The sequence below is a fragment of the Pseudochaenichthys georgianus genome, chromosome 9 (genome assembly GCF_902827115.2).
Source record: "Pseudochaenichthys georgianus chromosome 9, fPseGeo1.2, whole genome shotgun sequence".
In the NCBI taxonomy this organism is placed as follows: Eukaryota; Metazoa; Chordata; class Actinopteri; order Perciformes; family Channichthyidae; genus Pseudochaenichthys; species Pseudochaenichthys georgianus.
Window position 1 is genome coordinate 27,560,561 of NC_047511.1, and position 21,651 is coordinate 27,582,211.

At 42.6% G+C, this 21,651-nt stretch overlaps 1 protein-coding gene across 2 annotated transcripts in view; it reads left to right on the forward strand.

Moving 5' to 3' along the window:
* Window positions 1-5,190: 5,190 nt before the first annotated feature.
* LOC117452473 (transducin-like enhancer protein 1) overlaps window positions 5,191-21,651 on the forward strand; it is a 31,249-nt gene continuing 14,788 nt past the window's right edge. The window contains exons 1-12 of one of the 2 annotated variants that reach the window (XM_034091135.1): window positions 5,191-5,943; window positions 6,287-6,387; window positions 7,388-7,451; window positions 8,118-8,162; window positions 14,114-14,176; window positions 14,306-14,410; window positions 17,757-17,973; window positions 18,364-18,380; window positions 20,613-20,726; window positions 20,941-20,994; window positions 21,192-21,341; window positions 21,480-21,618. In XM_034091135.1, the coding sequence (XP_033947026.1) occupies window positions 5,920-5,943; window positions 6,287-6,387; window positions 7,388-7,451; window positions 8,118-8,162; window positions 14,114-14,176; window positions 14,306-14,410; window positions 17,757-17,973; window positions 18,364-18,380; window positions 20,613-20,726; window positions 20,941-20,994; window positions 21,192-21,341; window positions 21,480-21,618 (1,093 nt within the window). In that variant the 5' untranslated portion in view covers window positions 5,191-5,919. The remainder of the gene's footprint in view (window positions 5,944-6,286; window positions 6,388-7,387; window positions 7,452-8,117; window positions 8,163-14,113; window positions 14,177-14,305; window positions 14,411-17,756; window positions 17,974-18,363; window positions 18,381-20,612; window positions 20,727-20,940; window positions 20,995-21,191; window positions 21,342-21,479; window positions 21,619-21,651) is intronic. The other variant, XM_034091136.1, reaches the window with a different exon arrangement.

A 21,651-nucleotide genomic window follows, 5' to 3' on the forward strand; every position in this document is an offset into this window, starting at 1 on the left:
GGTATCAAAGGTACAAGCTAGACTTTTATTTAGCATCTCAAAACACATGTGAACAGCTTCATGCCCGGGAAGCGAAGACCGGCGGAGACAGGAAGTCCGGCTCACTAAAATGTCCGTGCAGAACAATACCCTAACCCATAGATCCGTGGGTGAATAATGTCAATCACCACAATAGATACGTTATTTTCCCCTGTGCAATTCTCCATTTACTCAACAATAACACATAATTATCCTTGTGTTTATTTATTTCTTTGATTAATAAACACAAGTTGGAGTCCGTCAGGACCGAGGGTCGGAGCAGCTCATTTTCTTTACAGAATATTACACCCGGAAGTAAGTATTCTCTCCGCTTCGCTTGACAAACCCCGTGATAGTCCTCAAGCTCTGTGATTGGAGAGTGTGCAGAGCGTCGAACAGCACTTGAAATGGGATGGAACCACGACAGACTGTCCAAAACTGGATTTGAACGGGTCCACCGCGTCCCCCCCTCCCCCACCCTGTCCCCAGAACTACACATGCTGGCTATTGTGTTTCGCAATATGTTCTCTATGGCACGTCTCTACTGGGAGTTGTAGTTTTAAAAGACGTTTTCATATTTCCCATAATAAGAAGTTGCCAGTATTAAACTGTGTACATCCCTGGAGGTTTAGGGGATAGGAAACACTCAAATTTAAAACATATAATTAATAAATGGGTGAAAATTGCTTGCGCCCATAATGGGCAGCATTAATATATACCCACACGACAGCTAAGGTCAGAAGAGCTTTATTTAACAGCTGGTCTTACAGTATGTCTGTGACCCCTCCTGTTGTGCATTGATGAGCCTGAAACATGCACTTGTCAAGGTTCAGAGGCACATTGTGCAAATATGGCAGTAGCCATCGATCATCTTAAGATAAGATATACTTTATTGATCCCAAGTTGGAAACATTTGCGTTACATCAGCATGTGTATAGTTGTAAATATGCAGTTGTGTTTATTTGTAAATCATTTAGTATAATCACACAAATTCTGTGTTTTATATTTAATAATTCTGTGTTCTTTATTTATTGATTGTTCAATACCTGACAAGGTCGGAGATGAAAAACTTTGGTCACAGGTTCCTCAACAGTGCATCACAAGACATCTTTCAATATGTGTGTATACCTCCACCATTAAACTGTCGTATTCTGCACAGTTCTTATACTATCTACATACATCTTATATAAGAGTATTATGTATAATATCAGTTAAAATAAGTGCTTCAACATAGTTAACATTGCTGGAGGTATGCACAAATATTGATAGATGTCTTGTAATGCACTATTGAGGAACCTGCAACCCAAGTTTTTCATTCAATGCATAACTACACCATAGTTGTGTATGATATGTCAATAAACCTTAGAAAATCTTGAAATCTTGAAAGGGATGTGCAAAATAGTCATTATATACAGCCTTTAATTAACTATTAGTAGAGCATAACGAGTAATGAATATACTTTATAGGGATCCTATTAATATCTAATAATAAAAATAATTAAATTCAATAACATGCTTTAACCACTAGGTGTCCCTTTATATCAGCTGTGCACCTTTATGGTGTAAATACAGCCTATCTACCAATTGGATCAAATATAAAAGTCAGCCGAATTAGTGTTGATGCTGCAAGGAGACGTATTGTGTGAAAAGAAATGTAAGATGTTGTTTAATGGCTGATATATGTATGATCCACGTCACGTTTTCAGTTCCTCATGTTTGTCTAGAAGTCTTCTCACCAGGGCTCTATAAATACAGAACTATGGCAGATATGTAATATTTAATGCAGCCGAACCGTGTATTACAATGCCGTTATGTGATGACTTTCAAAGAGAAAAGCAAGCACACTCGGAATAAAGTGTTTTCAGTCTGTTTCCGGTATTTGTTTATGACGATGTGCTGTGAGACTGGAATTGCACAGGGGAAAATAACGTATCTTTAGATGCGGATTTTGTTAAACTAATATGTTTGCGCTGTGGACCAACACTATACTTTGACGGGGAAGGGGGTAGCAATAAAGATTACACCATTAAATAGTTACACAACATAACAGAAATAATATCGATAGCAGCGTCCCTAGCAACCACCTGGTAACAATGAAAACGTTGTATAGACACCATTTCCTGAAGTAATCTTCGTAATAACTAGCAAACTAAAGATCATGTACATCCACTGCACACATAATCTGAAATAACAACTCATATATATCTCGCATCAAATGACATCAAAACGCATTTTAATGGTCAAACTAACTTTAAAATAGGCATTTTACACCGAGAATAAAACGAAGTTCGGCCATGTTTTTTTTTTCTGCAGGGAGAAATGTGAAGATCATGTGACATAGACGCCAGCCATTGGAATGAATGGTGAAAAAAACATAGGGATCTTACAATTTCAGAGGCGTTTTTGTAGAAATACTACGTCCTACGTTGTGGACCAACGTAGTTATTACACGTTTTTTTGTGAGACTGGGTTGGGAGTCTTTAGCCAAAGGTTCTTACTTTCATTGAAATCCACCATAAATACAAACATACCTAAGAATGTGTGAATGGGCGATTAAATATTATCTTTAACTGAAGTAACAACGTGCCAAACGAGAGATGTTGAAATAATTGCTGTGTTGTTGTTTGAATTGTGAATAACCAGCATGGCTACCACAGCATTCAGCAGTAGCCAGCAAAATATAAATCATATTCTGGATTTTTTAACACTTTTTTGTTACTAGATAATTCCATATGTTTTCTTTTATAGTTTTGATGTCTTGTTTTAAATCCAGGCTGAATACTTTTCTTTTTGTCGCTGCTTTTAATTGAACTATTCATATCTTAGACTGCACTGTAACTTTTATCCATGTCTTTTTTCTTTTAATGTCTATTTTATTAGCTTTTCTTTTTAATGACTGATTTTAAATGCCATTTTCTTAATGTCTTTAATTTTTTGTAAAGCACTTTGAATTGCCTTGTGTTGAAAAGTGCAATATAAATAAACTTGCCTTGCCTTGCCCTGCCGTGCCTTGCCTTGCCTTCAGTATAAATCTACAATGTAGAAACAATTCAAATAAATGAAAAAACGTTTGACTGGTAGTGTATATCTACTCAAAAACATATTATTTACCTCATTACCATCATATGAGAATCATATTTATAACAGAATGATTAAGGAGGAATGGTAACAGAGGGGGATGGTAAAGATAATAGTGAACAAACCAAACACAGAGAAGAACAACATGAGATCAAACAAACACACACACACACACACACACACACACACACACACACACACACACACACACACACACACACACACACACACACACACACACACACACACACACACACACACACACACACACACACACACACACACACACACACACACACACACACACACACACACACACACACACACACACACACACACTTGTACGTGCACGCCACTGTGATCTGTGATTAACAGTACCACCCACCGAATAACACCTGTGTTTTTGTATGTTTATGTGTGTGTGTGTGTGTGTGTGTGTGTGTGTGTGTGTGTGTGTGTGTGTGTGTGTGTGAGTGTGTGTCTGTCTGTCTGTCTGTTCGTGAGAGCTGGGAAAAAGGTCATGGCTGGTCACAGTCAGGAGTCTCTCATATGGACTGGATCAGCCGATGCAGAGGTTAGAGGTCAGGGGTCGGGGGTTGAGCTCTCTAAGCCAATCACAGGACAGCGCGGGGCTGAGGGGTTTTCACATGTGAAGTGAGCGAGCGGTACTTAGACGTGATAAGAGGAGCACTTTTTGAGGTTTCATACATTTTATTCCTCTTGTTAAAGGTGTTTTTTTGGGGGGGATATCTGCAAGGGAAGATCTCATAATAGTCAATCTCATAATTTGTGATAATAGGACATATAAATTAATTGGACTTGACTCAACAGTTTTGTGTATAGAGTTTGTGTATAATGAACTACCATCTAGCTTATGGTTAACTCTGCTCTCTTGTGATATCGGCAAACTTACTTATTATAAACATTATTATTGCAATAATTGTAATACAGTAAAACGCTATTCCTGGATATTTACAGTATGTGTTTAATGTGTCGAATCCCAAATAATTGTTGGTATTTACATCGGCTTGGCTGGTAATTGTGATGTCACCACTTATTAGTTATACTTTCAACAAACAAAGCGTCTTGATGCCGCCTGAAGAAGAGCTCACAGCTTGAAAAACCTTCTGTGTGTTGACATTGGCTTAGTGCCATTATATTCATGCACACGTGTGATGTTCTTGGATGCCAACATGCCATTATTTACCATTACATTATAACTGCAAGTAAGGATTTCCCCAGGCAAGTTGTTTTTCTTTAGCTTGAAGTGTAATTTTCAATTAGACAAATGCAGCATTAATTTATTAAGTGACAACAACTTGTACCAGGACCTCCCAATTTACTATGAAAATATTGGGTTATGGGTTTATCCCTGTGAGCTATCACCCTAGACTGAATAGGTGAAAACTGCACTTAATGGCTAAAACATTTATCCAGCAACAAATGAGCAGCATGAATACATTTATTTTCTTAGAAAGATGTAAAACAAAGTGAGCCCTACGAAATTAATTTGCACACTATACTGTCGGCTGTAGTATTACAAAGACAGAAAGAAGAGGAAAAGAGAGAGAACAGTGAGTTGATTTTCCTTGACACTTGTTAGGAAGGTTCACAGCAGCTACTAAAGACATAAAGTATTTTGTGTGTTATGTGTGGGAGTGTGTTGTGTGCGTGTGTGTGTGTGTGTGTGTGCGTGTGTGTGTGTGTGAGGGAATGATTCGATTGTGTATTGGCCTGCATGTGCGTGGGCACGTGTACATGCACGAGCACATCTTCAATCCCGCTCCTCCTGAGCCCACGTTACTTTGATTGACAGGTGAGACTTGCCTTCACACACCACACTGCCCGCCCTGCGCGCCTCCGGAACGGCAGCTCCTTGCTACGTCCTGATTGGTCAGAATATGCGTTGCTCAACCAGGTCAACAGACTCGGGGTACTTTACAGAGCGGCTATTGGTCAGTTCTGTAATCTACATCACTATCCCCACGTGGAGCGGCGTCTCTGATTGGTCCAGATCCGTTTTGTGGGCGGGTCTACAGTTTCGGTTAGCTGGAGAGCGTGAAACCGCGTGAGAAAGTTGCCATTGAGGTAAAGCAGAGCTAGACTGTGGACTGCTGCCGCCGCTGTGAGAGTAGTTGTTATTAAAACTAACTACATCTTCCTCTTTTTTGTGAAACCTATTTTGGACGCATCTAAACTGAGTGGGGAAGTGAATATTTCTGTTTTTGTTGACTGTTCAACCGCCAACGAGCGACCGCCGCGAGTCAAGTGGGAACTCTTCACTGCAATTAACTTGTGAGGATTTGTTTCTGATGCTCTGCAGGAGAGCCGGGAGTTTGCGGCTGTCTGTGGAGGGGCTACTGGCTTGACTTTCTGCTTATTTGTTTATTTGTCTCGCTGTACTCGGAATACCCCGGATCCTACACACAACAAACGCTGAAGGAGTGACTGGGGTGGCTCCAGCCCTATCATTTCTCACCTGGTTCATTCCCTCCTCCCCCTCCCTTTAGCTGCCTCCAGCTAATGAGCCGTTTCCCGTGTTTTTTCGGTTGATTTACGACCACACTGCCGGTGGAGCGGAGGAGAAACAGCGACCGAAACACAGCGAGGAGCAGGGATTCACATTAAACGCTCCGTGAACTCACAGGGAGCGTTGGGGGCTGTCGGTTTTGTTTGAAATTAACGACACTTGGTCCCGATAATAGTGGCGGATGGATTCGTCTCCTTGATCCGGAGCCCCCCATATCCTCACTGTGCCCTAATTTGATCCCACGAAGAAGCGGGGTTTAAAGAAGGAAACCGTTGCATCCTCCAGGAGATAACGATGTTTCCCCAGGGGCGACACCCGGTAAGACCCTTCCTGCTTTCACAGTTGTTCACCTGGCTGTAACCGGCGGTGCACAGCCAGGGAGATACCATTACCTCTTTGTTGTCTTACTTTTAACTGCCTACGGGCTAAGCACATGCTTACATCAGGCTCTTTATTCTTGTTAATTGGGCTGTGTATCTACCCCTTGAAGCAGCATGGGATTGATAGTAGTGTTTGTTTAATAACTGCTATCATTAAAAAGCTGTTGACTTTGACACTACATGTGAGCCTGGAGAGGATAAAATGAACATTGTAGGCCACATAATGATGCAATATGATAATAATAATAATAATCGTGTGTGTGTGTGTGTGTGTGTGTCAGACGCCCCACCAGGCTCCAGGCCAGCCCTTCAAGTTCACCATCCCAGAATCACTGGACCGCATCAAGGAGGAGTTCCAGTTTCTTCAGGCACAGTACCACAGGTGGGTAGAACAAACACACATTCACAGTTAAGGCTACTCTGTCTTTATGGTCAACACACATTATGGCTTTTTTTGTTCTCCTCTACCCTATAACATTACACCTCACCCTAACCACAGTCACCCCCTTACCATAATGAACAAAACCCCAGCTTTGGCCTCATACTAACCCATAAACCTGGATTACACACAAAAGTGCACACACATGCAGCAGACCCAGGCATCAGTGTTAGCGCTTACACTGCGGTAGGTCTAAGTCTTGGTGATGGGTGAGAGCCAGAGGGTGGCGTGTGGGCTCAGCGTTTCATAAATCACTCCTTATTTTCCTCTATGTGTGTAAGGAAAAGACTGCCTGAGCATGGGTGCAGTTTTCCTCTGCTTGATGTGTGTGTGCTACTTTAAATGTTTCTGTGTTATCGTGGTGGGGTTGGCCGTAACAGTTGTATGCTATTGACCTATAAACAGGCGCTTTTTTCACATCCTGATTTACGCATACACACATCATTGTTCAACCAAACATCCTACAGACACTACTACTTTTCATAACAAGACAGGAAGAACCACCTTCTCCGTTTCACTTCCTACCCCGTGCCCTGCTTTGTTTTTTTGCATTTGTGAGTTCTTTCTTCAGTGAGAAAATGAATCTGATAAACTGTATTCAAAGTTGTATGCTTTAACATTGCTAGTTATCAGTTGAAAGATTCACATCTCTTACTGTTTGTTCTTCTTTTGAGTAAATGTTTCAGAAAAATTATACGTGCTGATATTCATTTATTAGCAATAAAGCTTGTTTGTACAGAAACATCTAAATTGAACAACTAGATAACCACCCACAAAGGCTGATAATTATACATGTATCTATACTGTATATACATTCTCAATTTGGGAAAGTGAGGTGCTGGTTTACGTTGGCGGGCCTCTGTTGAATTGGATAAAATTGGCTTTACTTAAAAAGTTCTCAATTTTTCTCAAAGTAAATGTTGTATTGGTGGTGTTGTTTCAGTCTCAAGATGGAGTGTGAGAAGCTGGCCAGTGAGAAGACGGAGATGCAGAGACACTATGTCATGGTGAGATAATTCGTCTTTGATGGGGATACTGTGTCCCAAGAAACTAATTTTGAACTTTCATAACTTCCTAACTCTAAATCTAAATTACCTAGATAATATTGTATAATTGTCTGAACAAATAGAACATGCATATTACGAAAGAAAAACACACACTAACAAGAATGTTTAAAAAGGACTTTTAGAGTGCATGATTAGACTGTTCTACAACTTTGCAATTTATTAGGGAGATTTTTTATCTTCATTAAATTAAGCTCCAATATTTCAGCAAATGTAACAATTCACTAGGTTGACAAGATAAATATCTGAACGTGTCCCTTCTGTCTTATGTAAAATAACAGTTTACTTTGACAGCCATTCAACCTGAAACAAATGAGGGTTAGTGTGGGGTAAAAGCCTTTGCTGTCTGACACAGAAACAAACAAAGAGTATATAAGACAGCAGTTTGCCAACATTTCTATCTACTTTGCTTTTCTAAACACATTTAATTCAGATGCAGGGTCCTTTTTAAAAAGCATTTTGATTGCTCTTTGAGAATGAAAAGATCAGCGTGCCTTTGTGGTTCCAAGGACGCATTGAGACACTGAGACACATCGTCTCAGTTGCTTAGGCTTTTAATTTGAAAGGTTCAGAGTTTCTTTCACTCACTTGACTCTCTTTCCTCCCCAGTACTATGAGATGTCTTATGGCCTCAACATTGAAATGCACAAACAGGTATGGATGTCTGCCTCTTGTCTACTCTCTGATTCTTCCCGTTTGTCTTTCTTCTCTCTCTTCTTCCCTCCCTCTTTCTCTCTGATGGCAGGGTTTTGATGTATTTGGTGTTTGTGCCTGTTGACATGTCCTTGTGTGTGCACAAATGCATTTTTTGCGTTCATTCGTTTGTGTGTGTGTGTGTTTTACTGTATGCCCGGGTGTGTGTGTGTGTGGATGTGTGTTTATTCTTGATCGATGGGGCTCTGTCTCCATTTCCCCAGTTAGGGCCGGCCGGCTGGGCCCCGAGGCAGGATGAATGGCTCTGTAGATTGATTGGTGCTGTCTAGGGGAGCGGCCTGCTTTATTACATTAGAGGGGCAGGGCTGGGGAGGGCAGAGGAATCGATCATGGTGAAGCCGGCAGAGGAGAGACAGTGGAGCTAAAACACACCAACACACACTTTAGTAGTGCAGATGCACAAGTGTGCAAACACAAAATACAAGAAGGACCCTTACCTGTTGTAATCTAAGGCAATGACAATTTGACACATCTTGTCCTGTACACACAAACACAGGAAGTCAAACATGTTTATGCATGAGCACATACATACACAGCCTCATTGAAAGGTAAACATCTTTCACGATTAAGTGTCTAGACAAATGGATGATGTGCAAAATCTCTCACCCTCCTCCTCATGCACACACACACACACACACACACACACACACACACACACACACACACACACACACACACACACACACACACACACACACACACACACACACACACACACACACACACACACACACACACACACACACACACACACACACACACACACACACACACACACACACACACACACACACACACACACATATATATATATATATATATATATATATATATATATATATATATATATATATATATATATATATATATATATTTCTCCACAGGAGAGGTGCAGGGCTCAGAGCGTTTACCAGTAATTACCACAGCTATCGACCAGTCCGACCAGAGGAAATTGGAGGTGGATTGGCCTGGTTGCTTCACAGAGGAGTGGGGATGCGTCTCTGACTTTCTCACCCCCCCCCCCCCCCCCCCCATTAGTTTTCCCCTCATGTGCTCTATCTACTCTTGTGTTTCTCTCCCATCTTTATAACCCACGTTCTCTCCCTTTCTTTTTGCCTTACTTCTCTCCTCTTCATTGTACTACACCCCCACCCTTGATTCTTTTTTTTTTTTTCTTGGCTCCTTTTTGGTTTTATGTCCATGTGAAGCTACTGTTCTGTCATTGTGAGGGAACGTGGGCACACACACACACACACACACATACACATACACATACACACACTAAAGCTCCAGGGGAGGTCATTAGCTTGGGGCTGCAGTTGTCAGAGCAACAAGCTTCTGTGGGTTGGGGGGTACGGAGGATACAGAACAACCCACCTTCTGCTGACGAGGTGTGTGTGTGTGTGTGTGTGTGGCAGTCATGCTCCAATTATATGTGTAATGGCAACCCTTTTCTCTGTTGTCACATGGTGTGTGTGCACACTTGCATCTTCTCTCTGAAACTTCAATTTTTGTTTATTTGTGGATTGTGCAATATAGCATTTCTCCAATATTTTAATCCAGTTACTGATAAGAGCAGTGTGTTAGGGGTGGAGAGTTTTGTTGTGACTTGTCATGATCACTTGGTGATTGCAGCTTTGGGTATTTACGGCCTTATTTGTTTGATCCTTGTTAGTTTGGTCAGTTAGATTAGCCGAGCTGACCTGATAGTAGTTGGTCAGACTATTCTCAGACGACCTAATCGGTGAGCCATTATACAAGGCTAATTATAGGCTTACAACCTAGGATTCTGAGAATGGACTTGCAGGTATAAGGCGCTTTCACACCGGAGTACTTTTCCCGGGAATAGTTCCGATAGTTCCTGGGATTTTGCGTTCACACCAAAAAGATCTGGAACTAGAACTTTTTTTTGCGAACCTTTTCACAAGTCCCTGCTCTAAGGTTCCAATTTCTGATTGGCTGGGCGAATTGCAAACCACGCCCCGTAAAACTCTTTAAAAGTTTTTGTGAAGCCGCCATTTTATTTGCTCTCATTAGCATTATTAGCATTAGCCCTGCGCACCAACGGAGACTAATTTATGGCAACACAAAATAAAACATGGGAGCGGTGGAGATGAGGTGTCTGCGCTTCTGGCGATTTACTCGGAAGGCTTCAGTAGAAGCTGCTGGGAGCCAGCCCCAACTCCGGGGACTTCGAGTGGCAGTATACGCCGTGAAGTTGTTTGCGGCCTGCCAGTAAACCCAAAGCAGAAGAAGAAGTGACGTCAGCAGCTCCCTCTGGGACTTATTCTGGTGTGAACGCGATTTACTAGATAGTTCCAGGAAATAAATGGTCCGGGAACTATTCCTGGGAAAATGACTTTGTGTGAAATGTGCCTATAGTCTGCCTGAAATAGCTCCTTAGTAAGAGCTTTGTAGGCATCGAATAAGTTGGATATTATGTGATTGAGTTACAGTGAAGTTGATAGGTATGCGTCCTGCGTCACTAGGGATGTGCATCTCCATCACTGAGGCCGATGCGATGTGCATCTCGATACGTTGCCAACCATACGATACATTAACGGTATGCTTGAAGCACCGGGCGATATAATTCACCCCTGTTGCGATACAGTTCGATAGGATTTGATTCAACGTTATGTGATACGGTGCGATTCAACACAATGCAAAAATAATGATACAATTCAATATGGTACGACAGAGGATTTCGTTTTAGTCCTTAAATGCAGCATATCATAAATTAACAAAAAAGTGCTTCACATATTTGGTTCTCTCTACTAGTACTGCACATTATGCCGTTTCTTTTTTACCTTTTCACAAACAGGCCTTTTCACAAGTCCTTTGTAGTAGTGTTCCAGAGTACAGTGCAATTTTATAACACCTCACAATTAAACAATTTAAGGATGAATTGCCCAGGATTAACAATGTGCAAATAACAGCTACCATAGTGCAATGCACATACAACTGCCAGCCTGATGTGCTTAACACTCATTCATAGGCTAGCTCACCTGTGAGCAGAAAGCAGTGGTTTCTATATGAGCAATAACAAATACAAATAACCTTTCACAAACAGGTATTTCATAACTGCATACAATTGTAAGGAAGACATTTCAACTATTATTGGCCGTCACAGGCTGCTGTAATCTAAACACCACTCTCTCTGACAGAACACCTCACTGAGTGATTTAACTCATATGTCTAACTTTCAGGTTTCTCTTTTCAGCCGCAGACCCCATGTCGCCTCTTTATTTGCGTCGCTAAGTTCCACGTACTACTTGTGTACTTTAAAGCGGCACAGCATCGTTTACAATTTGCGAGCGATTTTTCAAGTCTTTCTTGAAATATTCAAAGTGTTGCCAAACGATTGATTTGTAGGTATTTTTCGGTGCGCTGTGTTGCTCTTTCTCCTCGACTTCCACGTTTGTTGATAACTGAGACTTTTGGCCTCCGTAGTGGTGAAGCAAAGACCAAAGATCGTCTCTGCTGAGTGCTGACAGGATGAGAGGATATTATATGAATGAATCTTTTTTTTACCGATGCAAAGACGCTACAATCGATGTGCACTCTTTCAACCCGGTGCACTCGCATTTTGAAAGTTTAAGCCGGTGCACTGATGTGAATCTTAACATCCATAGTCTCCACACATTAAAAGTACTAGGACGGGGTACACTCACAATCCATGCCTCCAGCAGACGCCTCCATCTGATTATCAGAGGCGCCAGAATCTATTCAAAAGTGTGTGTATATGAGACACTGAACATTTAATAACTTGAGCAATATCTTTTTTTCTATGCAACATTTTCCAACAACTTATTTGCTCCGAGTGCATTCATCTTTGTGGCTCTCTCACACACTTTTTACGGACACACATTATGCTACAAACCGCTGATAAAAGCTTGGGAATGAATTATAAGGAGTGGATTATCCCGTACTTAATTATGTTGAGAGAAACTTAATTTCCTTGGTGCAACGTAGTTTTGTCCTTTTTTATTTTATCACCAGACTTTAAAGGACAGCTTCTGACTGTCTGCTGTCTTTATCAAGTGACATGTTTGTGGTAACATTTCACATAATGTATTCAACACCACTTGAGTTAGTTAGTAGGTTTCTACTGGGCTGAAAGTACTTTGTCAAGGTCACTCCTTCTGTAGTAACGGGTACATAGACTTACAAAGACAGCACTACGTAGAGATTTGCAATGAGAACTATGTCAGGTAGCATCACATTGATGGTGCACAGACTAGTTGGCCAAAACAACAAAATGCTAAGATCAGAACTGACTCTTGTCACCAGCACCCTGTTGTGGGGTTATGTGTATAGAAACGTTTCACTCGAACAAGTGTGCAGTTATTCATAGATATCGCTTAACATTGTGCGGATAGTACAAGTCCTAGTGTTTTAACCCAGATGTGTGAATGAGTCTTTTAATTTTTCAGATGATCAATTCATTTCTAGACATGTTCTATTTTATCTCATATTCTCTTTGATTCTGGACAAAGAGTCAATTATTTATCGTGTTTAGTCTTCATAACAAGAAGAGTATTTTTTCTTCTTGCTTTACTCAGTTTTACTTGGCAACATATTTAACCAACCTGTTTTTTATAACATTATTATAATATCCTTTTTTGGTTACCATAGGTTCAGGTTGAAGCAGTTACTTTAGATACTAATAATCTAAATTGGCTAGTACTTTATTTAGCTCTTCCAAGTATATAATTGGCTGAACTGTGGCGGGGTCAGTTGTTTGGTGAGCTGATAAATGTGTGTGTGAGTGAGGAGCTCCAATGAAAGTAATTATGCTACTGCAAAAGAGGGCGTCACCACAATGTTAGATCTTCAGAAATGATTGAACCCATCATTCATCAGAAAATGGCCTTATTGACCTTTTCATGACAAAGGGATGGCAGGAAGGCAAGAAGAAAATTGACATGATATTAGTAAAACTTTGAAAATTGAGACCTAGTTAAGCAAGTAGGGAACTTGAACAGTGTATTCATCGGAAGTCACTTTGAAAGAGGAAGTTCTTTAAATCATTACTGTAAAAGGGGGAAACTTGCCATAGTAGTCAGTTATTTCTAAACCAGGTGAAGTAACAGTTGGGTCTGATGTTCGCTGTGGGATTCCAAATATCTTTATGATCACTTGGAGACGTTATTTTCATATGAATTTACATGACAGCAACTAACCCCTGTAGCTTTCACATCCAGCGAGTGTGTCAATGTATCTATTGATGTGAAATGTGTGTGTGTCCGAAGAGCCATTACTACATTTCATAGCTTCTCCAATTCCCTCTTCACCCTGGCCTCCTAAGTATCAATTTGATTGGGTGATGTGTAATATGACTCCCCTTATCTGATTTGATGCCACTGTGGGGGTATCTGGTTTCAGACAATTGTTGCCACCTCCGGGGGGTTGGGGGGCAGGCGGATGTGTTGGCATGGATACTGGTGGAGAGCAAATTAAGTTAGTCGCTGATGAGATTATGTCGAAGTGCTGATGGGAAGAGGCACAAGAGCACAGAGAAAATAAAAACAACAGGCAAGAGAAACTTGAGCTCCCACTGATGATTAGAGGTGTGTGTGTGTGTGTGTGTGTGTGTGTGTGTGTGTGTGTGTGTGTGTGTGTGTGTGTGTGTGTGTGTGTGTGTGTGTGTGTGTGTGTGTGTGTGTGTGTGTGTGTGTGTGTGTGTGTGTGTGTGTGTGTGTGTGTGTGTGTGTGTGTGTGTGTGTGTGTGTGTGTGTGTGTGTGTGTGTGTGTGTGTGTGTGTGTGTGTGTGTGTGTGTGTGTGTGTGTGTGTGTGTGTGTGTGTGTGTGTGTGTGTGTGTGTGTGTGTGTGTGTGTGGTTATTAACAATTAAGTCTCTATTTGTTTCCGTGTGTCTCTCCCGACATCAGACTGAGATTGCCAAGAGACTAAACACCATCTGTGCACAAGTCATTCCCTTCCTCTCACAGGAGGTAAGTACGTGTGACTTTGAGCCACAGACTGTTTTTTTAATGCTATTTATACACTCGTTGTTTCTACTAGATTTTCTGATATACGACCTTTTACATTTGGTCTTCATGAACATTGTATGTTTTCTCTAGCATCAACAGCAGGTGGTCCAAGCTGTGGAGCGAGCCAAACAAGTGACCATGGCAGAGCTCAATGCTGTCATCGGGGTACGTGGACTGCCAGGCCTTCCACCTACAGTGTGTATACCTTTTTACTTACTCCTTACTTAAAGACACAATGAATAGATTTGTCATTTGCGGTTTGTTAAGCCAACATTTCGAGTTGTAGTTTAGTTGGCCTGATTTAACCTGAAACATTCAAAATCCCTACTAAAACGTAAATATTGCACTTGTGTGGTACTTAACTAACATTGACTTTACATCGTAGGCATATGGCTGACATTTAAAAGGAAATTAAGTTATTTAAATTCCTCATTCACTAAACCAATCTCAAGGTCATGGGATGGGTCTATACTGAATACAGGACCAATGAAAGGGTTGGTAGGAAAATGAAACTCCAAGGATGCAGATAGTTTCTCTTTTTATGGACTAAGGGTCTGGAAAATAAAACTGATAGATTGATAGAACTGATGTTTTTCTTGGTGAACGAGCAGAGTACAGAGGATATTAATCAGTGGGTTAACTGATGAGATGTGTTTATTGAAAAGCTGTCCTCAGCCTTTGATGAATCAAGCAGCATGGCAAGCTATTCAGGCTCGAGCTGTGAAGGTATTGGAGTGCGAGAAAAAGTTACAAAAACATGAACTTCTTACTCCGCCTTGGCGATGATGCCTAGGTTAAAAGTGAGGCAGAGAGGAGCTGTTGGTGGTATCTTTTTGGGTGGGGGCTAGCTCAGAATACTTTATAGCAGTCATAGGGGATTGACTGGCGGGAAGGTGAGGCCAGGGGGTTGAGCTGAAGGGGAATGTGGGAAAAGGGGGGGTGGACGTGGTGGGGTTCCTCATAGCTTTGGCTTAGCAAATAGTGGGCAGTGGGTTTGAAGAGTTAAATGTGAGGTGGGCTTTATAGTTGGCTTGGACTGATGGGGGTGTGTGATGGGGGAGATGAATTTGGCAGTTGCTGTTTGAGTCTTAATTGCAGGATTTCAGTGTTTGTAAAAGGGGGGGTCACGGCGTTGCCCTTACACTCCCCTCTTCACCCACTCCTCCCATCTCCCACGCCAGCCTGTCATTCACCCCGTTTGTGAGTTAAATGAGTGTAATGAAGCGTGTTGCCCCTACCTCTGCATACACACATGCACACGCACACACAACACATGCATGCACACGCACCAGCTCACACTAACATCCCATGACAAACCGGGTTCCCCTGGCCTCCACCAATACTTCCCCTCCATTTACTCCCATCGGGGGTCTTGTTTGTGTATCCATGTGTGTGTGTGTTTTTGCATCTGTTGGTGTGTGCGTCTGGGGGAAGCAGAGCGTGCATTTCTGTTATCCCCAGAAAACAACAGGCAGGGGTAGGATGGTTGAGTGAGGGTGTGTGTGCCTGCCTTGTTTATCTAGACTCTGTGTATGCATGTTAGTGAGACTGAGTGTGACGTGCGGTTGTGTTTATGTTTGATTGTTTGGCAAGCGAGCCAACTTTGGAATGTGTGTGTGTGTGTGTGTGTGTGTGTGTGTGTGTGTGTGTGTGTGTGTGTGTGTGTGTGTGTGTGTGTGTGTGTGTGTGTGTGTGTGTGTGTGTGTGTGTGTGTGTGTGTGTGTGTGTGTGTGTGTGTGTGTGTGTGTGTGTGTGTGTGTGTGTGTGTGTGTGTGTGTGTGTGTGTGTGTGTGTGTGTGTGTGTGTGTGTGTGTGTGTGTGTGTGTGTGTGTGTGTGTGTGTGTGTGTGTGTGTGTGTGTGTGTGTGTGTGTGTGTGTGTGTGTGTGTGTAGGCTAAAAGACTGTTTCGTTGTTTTGCTTTCATTCATCGGGGCAGGACGCAAAGAGTGAAGGATGGATAGAGAGAAAAAGAGAAGGCGGGGGCTCAGGAGAGGAGGAGTGGGTTAGTCAATTAGGTGAGATAAAAGTCGGTTTGACCTTCAGCACTCCTTCCATCCCTGCTGAGTTGCCTCCTGTGCCCCCCTTTTCCTCCACCTCCTCTCCTTCTTCCTCCCTTCCCCGTGGCGAATCAGTGAGCTTGGATTCCCGCGGCTACTGTCTGAGGAGGCAATAATGATGTTTTGGAACACAAAGGCATTTCACGCTCAGACGAGCGCCTGATTTGGTGTGAAAGAGAGAGCAGGGCTGCCAGCCAAACTCTCTCTCTGACCCTCTTCTCTCTTTCTCCTCTCCTCTCTCTCCTCAGCCGCCTCACTCCCTCAGCCGACCTGACAGTGCAGGCAGCAGCTGGGGCTCTCAGCTCGCACCCCCCTTGCCTTCCACTTCTCCGTCATTCCTCCTTTTCCTCCCTGTCTCCCTCCCCCTGCTTCTCCCACCACATCCTCAGGCTCTGGGCTGTGATCCCAGCTGTCAGTATTGTTCAGTGTTTGACCCCAGAGGGAGGGCAGTGTGTGTGTCGGTGTGTGTGGGGGGAGAATATGTGTTCACCAACTTGTATACTGCAGCAGCTTGTTGAGGTGGTTTGAACCCAGACACTGAAGGAACAGTCCCATCTGTTGAAGACTTTAATAGGGTCATACATCTCTATTAATTAGATACAGAGTGCTATTGATTCTTTACCTATTGGCGGCTCAGTGTCATTCACTGACATTTGAGATTTAAGAATAAAAAAAGTCTCCCGTCCACACGCAATACGCACCAGAAACGTGTCCGTTTACACGAGACCGCTCCAAAGCGCTGGAGACGCTGTAGTACATATGCCGGGCCTGTAAGTGGCGCTGTACTTCTGCCACAAAAGCAGTGAGCACGTAGCCGTTTGCCCCCCCAGAGCGTTTAGTTCGCAGATCTAACCACCTTGGGACCCGTTATCGTTTTATCCGTTTCCATGTCGGCCTCGTGTGGCCGGACCGTCTATATGATAGAGAACTGTAGTGGATATGACCGTTATCGTCCTCGTGTGGCTTGGGCCTAAGGCAGCTACAGTACAACATTTTTAATCCTTGTTCATTCCAGTGTGTGCATGGTGGCATCTATTAAAAATGTGAACATGTTTTTAATTTCCAGGCAGCTCATCATCTAATATTTTTAAGTCTTGAAAATAAACTGTACCGCTTCATTTTTGTGGTAAACCTTTTTAGTTTAGATGTATGGTACATTTCCCCGCTGTTGAAAGAATAAAGAAATTCTGATTCTGATATTTCAAGTTAAGCCTACAACACCAAGAAAGATCAAACGGTAAGAACGGAAGAAAGGAAGAAAATAAATTCTGTGTCGACAAACACTTGATTTGTTCAACTAATCAATTAGGAAATTGAATCCACACTTGTGACTCTTAGTTTCTTGCACAAGAATTATACAAAAGCACCACTTTAATTCTAAGTGAATCTACGTAAAGTTGAGCAAACCTACTCAACTGTAACTGAAACTTTTCTTCCTCTAACCACACATTTCTTTCTCCTCTTTTCTCCCTGTGTCTAAGCAGCAACACCTATCCCAACACCACGGTGGTGCCCCCGTGCCCCTCACCCCTCACCCTGCCGGCCTGCACCCCTCTCAGCTGGGGGGTTCAGCTGGTCTCCTGGCTCTATCTGGAGCACTTGGTGGTGTTCCTCCACACATGTTGGGAAAAGAAATGGGTGATAAAAAGCCCCACATGTCCGGAGCAGACATGCACCCTTCAGGACCCGAGCACCTGAGAGGTGAACGAACAACCCCCCCCAACAGAAACACCACATGAAACACAAAGTGGTGGCTGGCCTGGAAATTTGTGAATAACAAAATGATTTAATACGAATCGCTTTTAATCCAACATCCATTTCATTAAAACTGCAATTTAAAAATGATGTTTCTCAACGATTTTTTGTTTTTACTTAGTATTTCACATTATTATAAATGGTGACCAAAATAGTTTGGACTGCTTCGAACTCATTATGTCTGTGAACTTTTGGAGCTTCTTGTTTAAAGATATTATTAAATGTACACTTTCCATTTATAACTCATTATGCTTCCTTTCTTTCTTTTGTTTTCTGCTCTGCTGAACACCCAACTCTATGACCTCTACCCCATGTACACATTTCCAATTGCAATAGACCGAGAGCCCGGCACTGTAAGTACTCCCTCTTTCTGTAGCAATGTTTACTGTTCTGACAAAGCGCTCGGTTTATCTTCCTGTCTCTCTGATTGAGATACTTCAGTTTTGGGGAGTTTGACTTTGTTCTTTGATGCATTTTGCATTCAGTTTGACTTAAGCTCAACAGTGAGATTAGTTTGTTTTAGCTCAGTTGATAGACGTCTATGGGATCAGAAAGCTTTACTCAAACCAGAGAAACATATATACCGTCTGCTCTAAGTTAACAACATTTAGTCTAAATGTTGCAGTGCAAAGTTATAATTAACCCATTTTGGCTCTGTAGATTACAAAGTAAAGTAAAAAAAAAAAAAAAAAAAAAAAATTATTTACAGAGTTTAATCCCTGCTCGATAGTATGTAAAGAGCAAATGTATCCACATAAAAAGTAAGACTTGCACTTCAAACTAATATATCAGGTGAACTGCACCTGTTGCTGGGGCATGCCTATTTCTCCATTCATTTTAATGGCATTACTTTCATTGCCCCTGCAGTGACTCGACTTTCTCCTTATGCATAAAAGCCCTTTGCTGTTCTTTTGTTTGGTTTTTACCTCGGTTTCTCTCCCAAATAGCTTTCATCCTTAAGTTGTATATTATTGTGTGTGTGTGTGTGTGTGTGTGTGTGTTTAGGGATCTCTTGGGCAGAGCTTTGGCCTGCCTGTTTAGTTCTGCCCTAGATCTGCTCTGAACTGTTAGGTTTCTTTTCTCCTCCAAATGAGCTTTTTAGCATGGTCACGCACACACACCCACGCAGGCGCACACACAAACACACACAGACACACACACACTCCTCCAGCCTAGCCTGCATTGTTGTGCCTATTTAACACCTCAGTGAGCAGATTACCCCCTTCTCCCCCCTTCCACCGCCCCTGATCCCGCGCTTAAAGACTCTCATTGTGTTTAATATCACCACCACTGAGAGGGGAGGGCTTGGGAAAGGGAGGGGGAGGGGGGGTAGCAGTCATATGACACTGAGCTTGTGTGTGTGTGTGGGAGAGACTGCTAAAAGCGATCAGGGGAGAGACGGAGGGGGGAAATTGCTTATGTTTTGCGGGTCAGTGCTCCTGTGCTCAGCTCACTAAAACCTTTCAATGAAGGGGGGGAGGGAGGAAGAGGGAAGGGCGTGAAGGAAGGGGGCCTTTGGCAGAATACAGATTTTCAACCCCCCCCCACCCCTCTCGTTCCCTCCCTCGTCTCTTGTCACCCTTTCTTCTCCTCCACACTCGCCCCCTCCCTCATGCTCTCTGTCCTCTAATCTCATCCCCTCCCTCTCCCACTTTTTCTCACCCTCCTCCCCTGCTCTTCTTTGCTATTCCTCCTTCATTTACCCTTTCCCCCCTCAGAGCCCAAGCGCTCGTCCCTAGATGTGTGCACGCGCATGTGTGTTTGTGTATGTTGGATGCACATTTCATTGACAGGCTGAGACTATAATGGACTCAACATGAAGCTTTAATCCATTAACAATAGGATCCGTTGGTCAGGAGGCCAGAGGGGGGGAGCTGTGTGTGTGTGTGTGCACGTGTGTGTTTTTGGGAGCGTGCGTGTGTGTGTGTGTGTGTGTGTGTGTGTGTGCACATGTGTGTAGAGGGATGCATGAGTGTTATGCAAGTAATACACACATGCATTTAGTTACACACTCACACACAGGCTTTTGCAGTCATTTACACACACACACACACACACACACACACACACACACACACACACACACACACACACACACACACACACACACACACACACACACACACACACACACACACACACACACACACACACACACACACACACACACACACACACACTGAGCCATGAGAGGGAGTACTGATAGATTTTAAGAGCCACTTAATGTAATCGTCAGCTTCAGAGGCGTGTGTGTGACTGGCTCTGGTCAAGTGAGAAAAGGGGTTTCTGTTGGAGTGTTCGTGCTGCTTAATTCATGCTGCTGTGAACTATTAACCTGTTTGCAAGTAAGAGTCTGTTTTTCTAACCCGACTGAAAAGCTGCTGTAATTAGTGGTAGATGGATCAGATGGTTTAGAGAGTTCATGAAAAATGCCCAACACAGCACAACCTGAACTATAAATGGCAAAATTGTCTCACCTCTGCAAAAAAAAAATCTCTTTTTTTCCCTCCAAACTATTTTCCTCTTTATCTATTTTCTTATTTCCTCTGCTCTCCTTCTACTCTCCTCTCTGCTTTCATCTGCAGAGTAACTCATCGCTGCCAGAAAGTCTCAGGAACTCAGATAAGCGACGAAACGGACCCGATTTTCAAAATGACTCAAAGAAACGCAAGGTGGAGGACAAGGACTCGAGCCACTATGTAAGATGTCTTTTTTCTGACTGTATGTTTGTTTGTGCAAAGGGATGTAAGAAAAACAATATTTATTTGTGTTGATTTGCAAACAATTTTTTAGTTATTGCACACATAATCACACATCAAATGTTAGTATACGTTTCAGTTGGTATTTTTTCAACTTGAATATTTAATTGCTAACTCTTGTAACCTCCTGCTAACTGATTGTTGTGGTTTGCAGGACAGCGACGGGGAGAAAAGCGATGATAATTTAGTGGTGGATGTATCGAATGAGGTCAGTATGTTTTAATATTTGTCGTTGTGGTTGTTTCCTGTAGGATAAATGTATAGGTATTACAGCTGTCTGTGGGGAATGGTTTCTTTTAAATGAACCACAATATATTCACAGTTGTCCATGGGATTGTTGCTATCATCATTTAGTGCAGTGCTTATGTTTTCAGGTAGTTAACTGAATCTTTGTCCCTCCACCAGGATCCAGCCTCCCCTCGCGGCACACCTATCCCCTCCCCAAGAGAAAATGGCCATGATAAAGCCCGTCTTCTCAAGAAAGACCCCAGTAGTCCAGCCTCTACTGCGTCCTCAGCCAGCTCCTCCTCCCTCAAGTCCAAAGAGATGGCATTGGTAGGAATGGACGAGACCCACTTTCACCTGTCTCCGCAGATAGTTGAATAGAAGAAAGATTAAATGATTGATAGGAGGAAACATGTGTCAGTAGTTAAATTTCTTGTTTGTTTCTAAATGTCTCTCTCTTTGTGGCAGCGAGACAAGGCAGGCACACCTGGGTTAAAGTCAAGCACGCCCACACCGAGAGGTGACTCCACCCCTGGTCCCAGCTCCACCCCTGGAATCCGGCCCAGTCTATCAAAACCCCTGTCCATGGAGATGCCACATCCAGCCAGTAAGTCCAGTAGAAGAGTTTGTAAATTAATGA